This window comes from Oncorhynchus mykiss, chromosome 26 (genome assembly GCF_057628025.1).
Source record: "Oncorhynchus mykiss isolate SJ-2025 chromosome 26, ASM5762802v1, whole genome shotgun sequence".
Classification (NCBI taxonomy): Eukaryota; Metazoa; Chordata; class Actinopteri; order Salmoniformes; family Salmonidae; genus Oncorhynchus; species Oncorhynchus mykiss.
In genome coordinates, this window is record NC_143047.1 from 37,273,180 (window position 1) to 37,283,600 (window position 10,421).

The 10,421-nt window shown below is 41.5% G+C and overlaps 1 protein-coding gene across 2 annotated transcripts; it reads right to left on the bottom strand.

The window, feature by feature from the left end:
- Nucleotides 1–73: 73 nt before the first annotated feature.
- LOC149971471 (transmembrane gamma-carboxyglutamic acid protein 4-like) lies at nucleotides 74–10,076 on the bottom strand. 2 transcript variants are annotated; one of them, XM_090222917.1, is made up of 8 exons: nucleotides 9,583–10,076; nucleotides 9,369–9,411; nucleotides 4,152–4,267; nucleotides 3,865–4,028; nucleotides 3,734–3,761; nucleotides 3,189–3,330; nucleotides 2,630–2,812; nucleotides 74–1,701 (listed from the first exon to the last, which is right to left on the bottom strand). In XM_090222917.1, exons 3-8 carry the CDS (start codon nucleotides 4,261–4,263, stop codon nucleotides 1,674–1,676), a joined length of 657 nt encoding a protein of 218 aa, XP_090079043.1. In that variant the 5' UTR covers nucleotides 4,264–4,267; nucleotides 9,369–9,411; nucleotides 9,583–10,076; the 3' UTR covers nucleotides 74–1,673. The 2 variants fall into 2 exon arrangements, with proteins under 2 accessions (XP_090079043.1, XP_090079042.1); XM_090222916.1 differs by having other exon boundaries at nucleotides 9,369–9,619.
- Between the last annotated feature and the right edge of the window lie 345 nt (nucleotides 10,077–10,421).

Sequence of the window (10,421 nt, forward strand, 5' to 3'; positions counted from 1 at the left end):
ATAATGATCGCCTTTGGTGTTGCTGCAAACATTAACACTTCACCATTCAAACATTCTTCAGAGAGACAAGACAATCATTAAAATGTCAATTTATGAAATGATCCTCTGACAGTTAACATGTTTCATAGACTTAAAAGTACACAATCAGTCAAACCAAGCATCATCAGCACACATACAGTACATTGTCCCATGATGTCAACCTCACCATTGACATCATTCATAGATCTATGTGTCACTATACCTCCTAATCCTTACAGAAGTCATGCTCAGATGTGAGCAGTATTAATTCAATATCCTATTTTACAAATGAATGGGTAAAGAAACAGCCCACTACTCAACAGTGTCCAGAAATAAAAACAGAATTATCCCAACCTGTGGTTGTAAAACCCTAAAAGAAAGTGCACCCTGTTATGACAATTTAACAGGCACTTCATTAAATATCACGGATAGGTTTCTTCTTCATTAATGAATAGCTTCAGAAAAGAGCAAAGACTTCCTGGGACACTCATAATAGCATAGCATGTGATCTGTGCTTGACGTGGGCAGGATCTCACCGGAACTGAGTACTGGCACCAACAATGTTCTACTGCTTCAGTTTCTGCACCGCCTATAGAATATTAGCTCAAAAGTATTGCAGAGCTCCTGCACAGGCATACATATATATATAAAATATAATATAAACAACAGTACAGGTAAATGAGTACAGGCACGTATAGTATTTCAGTCCAAGTCAAGCACTGAGTGTGATGTCATCAAACTCACACAGTCTACTTGAGCAGTTACTACACATACAGTGAGCGCCAAAAGTATTGGAACAGTGACACATTTTGTCTATGTACTTTGGTTTTGAAATTATACGACGAGGAGGTTAAAGTGCCGACTGGGATGATATTTGTGCATCTAACTTTGTCACAAAAAAATTGTCACTGTCCCAATACTTTTAGAAGCCACTGTACATCTAATGTGATTCAGAGAATGTGGAAGTGTCAATTATCTCAGTCTGTCCTAACACTATGCTCATATTGTGTCATTAACCAACAGGCTACAGTAGTAGGCAGACTTGTGTGTATACCACAGGTTGGTGGCACCCTAACTGGGGCGGATGGGCTCGTGGTAATGGCTGGAGCGGAATCAGTGGAATGATATTAAACATGGTTTCCATGTGCTTGATGCCATTCCATTCACGCCGTTCCAGCTATTATTATGATCCGTCCTCCCCTCAGCAGCCGACACTGGTATATACTCAATACGGTTTCTCATGCTTCCTTTTCCATTCATAAAAGCAGAGCAGTTGACAGGTTACAGTTAAACTAAGATTTATCATGTCAAGTATTACCTCACTAGTTGTTATGGGTTAAAGCAGGTCCAACTCAAAAGTGAGGAATAAAGTGATGAGGAATAAATCAACTTTGGCACATGCAGAAAAATGTCTAAACATTTGTACAAATAGATAAATATGCTAAACATCTCAAATTGCAGGTAACGGAAGAGGTAAAGAGGTAATCAGTCACACAGATCTACAATTATCACAAGGTATTACATACAATCCAATAAAATCACATGTTGAACATGCACGGTAGAGAACAACCATGTCAGGTAAATAGATCTAAACCTCTTTAGTAGCATTTGATGATGCTCAACATGGAGATATTCATCCAGCGAGGTCAAAGGTGCTATCGTCGAATACTTCCAGGTTGAGACCTGTGGGAAAGAAACAAAGTAAACATGTTGTTCACCTAACAAGGCAAGGCAGATCCCTACTGTCTATAAACCAAAATAAAATTGTACAAAAAAATGTTTTGAAAAATATTTTAATGTATGAACATTTTTTGTAGTTATAATTCAATTCAGATAGGTAGAGCAAGTTTTGGGTTTATGTGTAACAGTGTTGGTTGTGTCAATCTCCTTCCCACAACCTGGGCTCGAACCAGGGAGGACACTGAACACATCGACAACTGTTACCCACAAAGCATCATTACCTGTCACTCAACAAAAGCAGTGGCCCTTGCAGAGCAAAGGAAACAACCAGCTCAAGGTCGCAGAGCGAGTGATGTCACGGATTGAACACTAGTAGCCCGCACAGCTAACTAGGTAGCCATTTTAGGTCGGCAACACTCACTCTTAAGCATCAGCTGTCAGAGCAGCTCACAAATCACTGCACCTGTACATAGCCCATCTGTAAATGGCCCATCCAACTACCTCATCCCCATATTCTTATTTATTTTGTATCTTTGCACCCCAGTATCTCAACTTGCACATTCATCTTCTGCACATCTATCACTCCAGTGTTTAATTGCTAAAATGTAATTACTTCGCCACTACGGCCTGTTTATTGCCTTACCTCCCTAATCTTACCTCATTTGCACACACTGTATATAGATTTTTTCTATTGTGTTATTGACTGTGCGTTTGTTTATTCCATGTGTAACTCTGTGTTGTTGTTTGTGTCACACTGCTTTGCTTTATCTTGGCCAGGTCGCAGTTGTAAATGAGAACTTGTTCTCAACTAGCCTACCTGGTTAAATAAAGGTAAAATAATAATTAATTTTTTAAACTCCCCTTTGACCTCCTCTGCAGCAACCGGCACAATCATGTGTGTGTGTGTGTACATGAGCATGCGTGTCTATACCCAGGGTAAGGAGGAGGTGGGGCGTCGTGCGTTCCAGATTTGCCGATGGCGTCCTCATAGGAGGGCAGGCCTGGGGGGTCAATCTCCTCCGGCGGGGGCAGGAGCACAGGCTGCAGAGAGACCTCATCCAGTCTCCGCATGATCAGCGAGGCATTACTGCGCCTTGGACGCACCCTAACAGAGCTGGAAGAGACAGTCAGGAATGATGCAGTATCCCTTTGAAGAATGTGTGCGTATACACACACACACACACACACTTTACCCCTATCTACATATTACCTCAATTACCTCGACTAACCTGTAACACTGCACATCGACCCGCCTATATATAGCCTCGTTATTTTTTGTATTTTTTTACTTTAGTTTATTTAGCAAATATTTTCCTCAACCCTTATTTTTCTTAAAACTGCATGGTTGGTTAAGGGCTTGTAAGTAAGCATAAGTAAAGTCTACACCTGTTGTATTCGGCGCATGTGACAAATAACATTTGATCTTATTCAAACTATTGATCCAGCGACCACTGTCATTCAGTCAACATAATACCCCTCATCTAACTCACCCTGCACGTGAGAGGTTATCCTTACAACTCCCCTTGCAGAAGTACCAGACCAACAGGCCGAAGATGACGATGGCCACCCCTGCCGCGATCAGACCCACAAGCAGGGCAGTCACATCCAGCCGCGATGGCCGCGTGTCCTCATCTGTGGGATCACACAAAAACAACCAACTGAAGTATTTTTGCATGTATGACACACTGCAAGATTCCTAAACATGCTGCTAACTCTCCTAAAGAGTCACAGTGTATGGTACTTTTTTTAAAACTAGACTGTAACCAGGTTTCTCTCCAGCCATCCTGTAACATTTATGGACTAATAAACCTGTCAAGGAGAAAATAAACTGGACTGCAGAACTTAAGGGCCTGAGTTGAACCGCTGGGCTATAGGCTGCATTAGGTTTTGCATTTCGTCCTCCTGATTGAGGGTGTCTTCCGCCACCCTGTACCCATCAGTGTAGTTAGAAAAGTCTGTGCGATTAGTAGTAGTACAATGGAAAATAGTTGACCTGCGACATATATGTAGATGTACTTAGTCATACTTCTCTTACCCTCTGTGTACTTTTTCCAGAAGTCATCCTGCGAAGTTACATAAAGACAACATCAGGTTGTGGTCATGAGACTGGGCCTACCACTACCACTGCCTGAACCACTGCCTGAACACCATCTCAGCATCACTTACAGTCTGAGGGACATTTTCAAAGACCTCTCGTGCTTCCTCGTAGCTGCAGACTTCTTCAAAGCACTCCCGCTCCAAATTCCCAGGAGTGAAGAGCTCAAAGTCAAATCGGTTGGCCAATAGATGGCGTCCTAAGAATGCATTTGCCTGCTCCTCTTGCACGAAAACTAGGGGACTCAATCACACGAGTGGAACAAAATGATGCAAACTTTTAAACACAATACTTTAATACCATAATTTAGGAATATAACAAAATTATATTTGAAGATGTTTGGAAACTCATGTCTCACCTTCTTTGGACTGGTTCTCTGTCCCTGTGGTGTGTAATAACTTTCTCACACAAGCAAAGTTTCCACAGGGAAGCAGTTGATACAGTATGAATAAATGCAAAAGCATCGCCATTCACCTGCGGATAATGATTTGAGCATAGGTCATAGAGATTAGATAAGAAGTTACAACGTGCATTTCACAAGTTAGTGACAACAAGACACACCCAGTTTTCACCAGAAAGCTGTTCAGAAGCCTATACAGTTTATCTGTTGATTGCTTAGCAATTATTTCCTTAATTTGACACCTTAAATTGTTCACACTGAAATGTCACTTTTTGGTCGACCCGACCAAATTCGTATACAAGTATGAATTGTAGATCTGTAATTCTCATTGAAAGCAAGTCTAATAAGCGATAGATCTGTTCTATGTGCTTTATTTATATGCTTCCTGTTCTTAAAAATGTCGTTTTTTAAACTCTTTTACTTTAGGTTTCGTACACCAGCTTCAAACAGCTGAAAATACAATATTTTTGGTTATGTAAATGATATTTCACAGCGGTTTAGATGATACAATGATTCTCCACACTATACTTTGCGCACTATTAGAATTTTAGCAACCAGGAAATGTCAGAGCAATTTCTACATAGTGCACTTTTAACTTTAAAACGTGTAACATCCAAGAAGAGTGGAAGAAAACAGGCGACTGCACGAAATTAAGTTACTGAGCAGGGGCCTGTTGCACAAAAGTAGAATTAAGACATCCGGGATAAATGACTCAGCTGAGCTCAATGAAGCCAAAACATGTGCGTCCAGGCTTAATTGGTTGCACAAAGACCAAGCCAGGATGAGCAGACACGGATTCATTAAGCCAGGTGAAACCAATCCTGGATAGGTGCGCGCTCACGGCTCACTCAAATAGACCCCGCCACAGATCACAGATTAACTGATTTACCATGGCAACTAGAGCCGCGTACTTTTCCCCGTCGGAAGCACAAATCCTCATGGAGGCATACGAGGAGGTAAAAGATATAATTAAGAAGAAAGGCAACACCGCCACAGTGATAAAGCAAAGAGAAAAAGCGTGGCAAAGTATTGCAGACCGCCTGAATGCGTAAGTAGTGCACAATTACACACTCACCGCTCCGCTGAAACATCACAATTACAATTCAAATATTTAATTCACATCTCCAAAAATGCAGTTGTACTGTAATTATGAAACGGTTAATTTTTTTTATTGAAATGCACTGCAGATATGAGTGAAATTGTGTAAAGTAACTCCATCACACTGTATAAAGCTATGATAAAATTTTTGATATTTTTACTGAAAACAAGACAAAAATACCAAGTAATTTTTTGCAGTGTGACTCCATTAAGTGTGTGTGTGTGTGTGTGTGTGTGTGTGTAGATTAAACATGAACGGGCCAAAACGGACATGGCAGCAGGTCAAAATCAAATACAAGAACATTCTGCAGAATGGTATGGTCCCTGACTAATATTTAACAAAGCACAAGCATATATTGTACCCAGAAGGTGCCTGCTCACACATTGTCTGTACTGTTTTAGCAGTGAAAAAGAATACCCACAGACAAGGCACGGGTGGTGGGTCACCAAAGGCTGACCTTACCCCAGCAGAGGACATGGCCTTGGAGCTAAATAAAGGCAGGCCCGTCTTAGAGGGGATCCCTGGGGGGAAAGAGACGAGCATAGGTTCCTCCCAAGATGCCACCCGCTTCATTCAAGGTATGTCCTTCCATCTCTACATGGGATACAACCACATTCATATTGAATCAATTTGGACTGTCTGACTTTGGTTTACCTATTGCCTTGCAGTGTCTGGCAGCACTGTGTTCCTGTTAGAGCCACCAGCACAAGCACCAGACGATGCTGATCCAGTGAGTACTCCATCAAAGGCATACTGTAGGCCTGGCATGTCTTGTCTACTAGCTTCAATATGAATCCGATTAAATGTGATAGGGTGAAGGCCCCAGTGCAGCAGCAACAGCACATGATGGAGACGATGATGAGGAGGAGACCATCTCTCTGGATTCCAGAAGGCATGAGGTATCATGTTAAGACTGTGAAAGTACTATTTACTCTACAATGGTGAGGAGTCCTCATCAAAATCAAAAAATCTAATTTCTTTTACAGGACCCAGATGCTATACAGTGGGAAAACCAGCCTGGCAACATAGTGCGTATTAATAAAAGGACACCACATCCTGCCAAATTCCAGCTGCGCTAATTGTATTGTGTTCACAGAGCTCACAAGCTATCAGAAAGTTGTATGGCAACCACCTCCGGTGCCAAATAGAACTGGCAGACATAGACATTCAGTACAAGAAGAAAAAGATGGAAAATCTTGCACTGGAGTTCGAAATAAAAAAGAGGACAATTAGGAAACTGGACCTTGAAATAAAAAAACTTGAGAGGGAGGTGAGATATGCCTTCAATGTACACTGTATGCTAACTGTAACACAAATGTATTAATCATTATTTTTCTTTCCTCCCCCAGCTCCAAGAAGATGACACAGCTCAAAATAAAAATTAGGTATATTCTCGTAAAGTCAAGTGAGCCATGACATATGAGCTCTTATTGTGAGCACACAGGACGGTGGCATCTTTCTAAGGTTTTTTTTATTTTCCCAGCAATCAGTACAACCAAGTCATCGTTATAAGGCATCGCCCTCTTTTGCCCACCCCCCCCAGCACCAGGTGTGGCCACTAGCCTATATGAAGGCCCAAAATTGTGTGTTCCTTTCTGCTCTGACAATGGCATGCCCATTCGTGCGAGATGTGGTGGATGAAGAAGCACTTGTGCTGAGGAGAGCCTTCAGGTGAGAAAGGGTCTTCAGGGACCGGTTGGACCCACTGGCCTTCCCTGATGACCATCTATATGAAAGATACAGGTTTTCTGCAGATGGCATCAGGTATCTATGCAGACTACTGGGTCCCAGGATTAAGCACCGCACTGCACGGAGCCATGCACTGAGTGTGGAGCAAATGGTTTGTGTGGCCTTGCGCTTTTTTGCTAGTGGAGCCTTCCTGTACTCAGTGGGGGATGCAGAACAGCTGAACAAGGCCACAATTTGCCGCACAATAAGGAGTGTGTGTCTGGCTATCAAAGCATTAGCAGATGTCTTCATCTCCTTCCCTGGCCACAGAAGACTCTGTGACATCAAAGAGGAGTTCTATAGGATTGCAGGTAAGAGGATCTACAAATTACAGGACAACTGTTAACACATAGTAGGATACTCATTACTTTGTGTGACAGGTTTCCCCAATGTCATTGGTGCAGTGGACTGCACACACATAAGGATAAAAGCCCCCTCAGGTGCCCATGAGGCCGATTTTGTGAATAGGAAATCCTTTCACAGCATTAATGTTCAGGTGAACATAACTTTTTGATATTGTCCATTGACGAACACTCTGCATTGCCAGTGATGTGCATTGATTGGTGTAATATTCCTCATCTTATGATTTCAGATGGTCTGCAATGCTGACTGTGTGATCAGCAATGTTGTGGCAAAATGGTCTGGCTCAGTCCATGACTCCAGAATCTTTCGGGCCTCTGAAATCTATCAGTGCCTATCACAAGGTAAGCCACACAACCCCTATTTATAACCATCATGGCTGTGTCAAGAATATCACTGTGTTTATGAGGTAGTAATGATGAGATTTTGTGTTGACAGGTGAATTCTCTGGTGTGTTGCTGGGAGACAGGGGGTATGGCTGCCAGCCTTTTCTCCTGACACCTTTCACAGACCCCCAGGAAGCACAGCAGGCCTACAACCATGCCCATGCCAGGACCAGGGCCAGAGTTGAAATGACCTTTGGCCTCCTGAAGGCACGCTTTCACTGCCTTCACAAATTAAGGGTCAGCCCTGTTAGGGCATGTGATATTACTGTGGCTTGTGCTGTCCTCCACAATGTGGCCTGCCTGAGGAAGGAGAGGGCCCCCAGAGTGCCACCAGCCATGGACTGGGACAATCCGGCAATCTTCCCTGATGACGACAGTGGTCGGCTGCTGAGGGACCAATATGTGTTGAATTATTTTAGTTAGTATGTGTGCTTTCAATTTTGGTTAAATATGTCCTGCGGTGGCAGAGGAATTTGGGTTTTTTTGGGTTCGTTTTTTGACGAATTTGGCCTCTTATGATGTTTGTGCGGTATACTGTGTGTAATACAAGGCTGCAGGGAGGCTACTGCATCCATTCATTTGTCTGTTCAGTTGATGTGTATGGATTTGTCCTGCATTTATTTTAGTGTGCAGACATGCAGGGTGTGTTATACACATTCAAAGGTCTGTATATGTATCATTTTGTATAATATGCTTAGATTCTGTGCTTTCCATCTTGTAGAGTCACTGTGACTTCAGTTTTGAAAGGAGCTGATGGTTTACCTGCTTTGTTTTGTCCTTATTCAATAAAGGAACATAATGTTACACATTGTGTTTTTATATTCATATGGAATGTGTATTTGTTTATATGACAGAGTACTAGGGCCACACTGAAGAAAAAGGATAAAGTCATAAATTTATGAGGCTGGTTCTTTCTGCAGAAAAGCTACATATTGTTTTTACAGTTTTGATACTTATGACAATGTGATACTTAATATTCTGGCACATCAGCATGTCTTTGTTTATGAAACCATACTGAAGTACAATTTCACGAAATGCCCCACATCTGTCATTTTAACAACTGTCCTCCTTTAAAACAACTGGTTACAATATTATGACTTGTGTTTTTTTCCCCTCTGTGGCCCTAATATTCTAGCATTTTATATATAGCCTTATAGTCTATGGGAAACTGTAAATTATCTAATGATAGCAACATCATCTAAAAATCATTTTTTATCCAAAATCATTTAAATTAATGATCACAAACGTTTAAATAACAGTGGGTCTAGTTATATGTGATAACAATGTATAGTGAGCAGTGAAATAACTATTGGTTTCCATTTGTGGTGACTGCTGACTGACATTAGGGATGAGATTAAATAGATCCTGGAATTTAGCCTGGTCTGGAGCAGGCTAGCTCCACAGAATAAATCTCCATGGTAATTTATACCATAACATATCCTCCTGCCCCCTATCCATCTTTAGTGCAACCGGATTACGGATCAATTGAGCCAGGATCACCAAGATATCCTGGCTTAATCCCTTATCCTAGTTTTGTGCAACAGGCCCCAGGTATGAATGACATTGATTGTTGACAGGTGAAACTGAAATGAAACCACCTACCTTGAACGTTCGCCGATAACAGCTGTGTTTGATGTTATATTTCCTTATAAAAAACCCCAGAACACGTATCGTCAATAATCAACAACACCGCATTACAAAATATTATAATTCGTTAAATCAATACAAGTAGAATATTCCAGGAAGCGCGAGGTTTCTGTTTACTCCCAACAATTTTTTTTACATTTTCTTGTACTCCCAAGAAATGTGAGCTCACCTCCTGTTCTGTAGTAGTTACCTACCTGTACAGACCTGACTAATCAAGCTTTTCACCTGGATACACTGATCTACAGTTCAGTAAAAACACAAGGTGGCACTTGAAACCACTAAACAAGAGAGAATCGGCGCAGGAGTGAATCAAGTAGTGTAGTAGACTTCCCAGAGCCTTTAAAAACGTCTACTTTACATTTAGCCTAGAACAAATAAACAGACATATTATTAATTGAAAGGGATATGCCTGTCGAAACAGGCACTTCACAATCAGGGAAGTGTGGGAACTAATGGATGTCATTGTGGCTAAAAAATACCACGTAATGTCACACCAAAACATGAAATCCCATTCTACTGTAAGGCTTGGTTTCCACTCTCAATTTACTTTTGTTGTAATATTTATTTAAAAGAAAACACAAGTCCATATCTAAGAGAGGCCAGAGGCATATATTTGACTAAACATTGTATTACACGTTGTAGAAAGGGAAATATGTCCTCTCTGAATCTAACGGATGTGACCCAGTTTTCCACAAGATCTGTTCAAGTGACGCACATTTCCTTTTGCGGCCATGACGTCATGGCCTGGATTCTTAATCGTCGCGAGGCAGACACCTGTCTCAGCAAATTGACCTTTATCCCTGAGATTTACTGGGATTGACTAGGATAGCCGAGTTTAACGACCTCTTAATGGGGGAAAAACCTGTGCATGTAATATTTCACCCCAAATGGCTAAACATTTTATCCAGAGTGCTCTTTGTGGTATCCACAATGCTGCCTCTGTCCTTTCAATATGAGTGTATAAATTAGCCAGGTTAAAACAAACAGGTTCATGCTCCTCTCAGCACA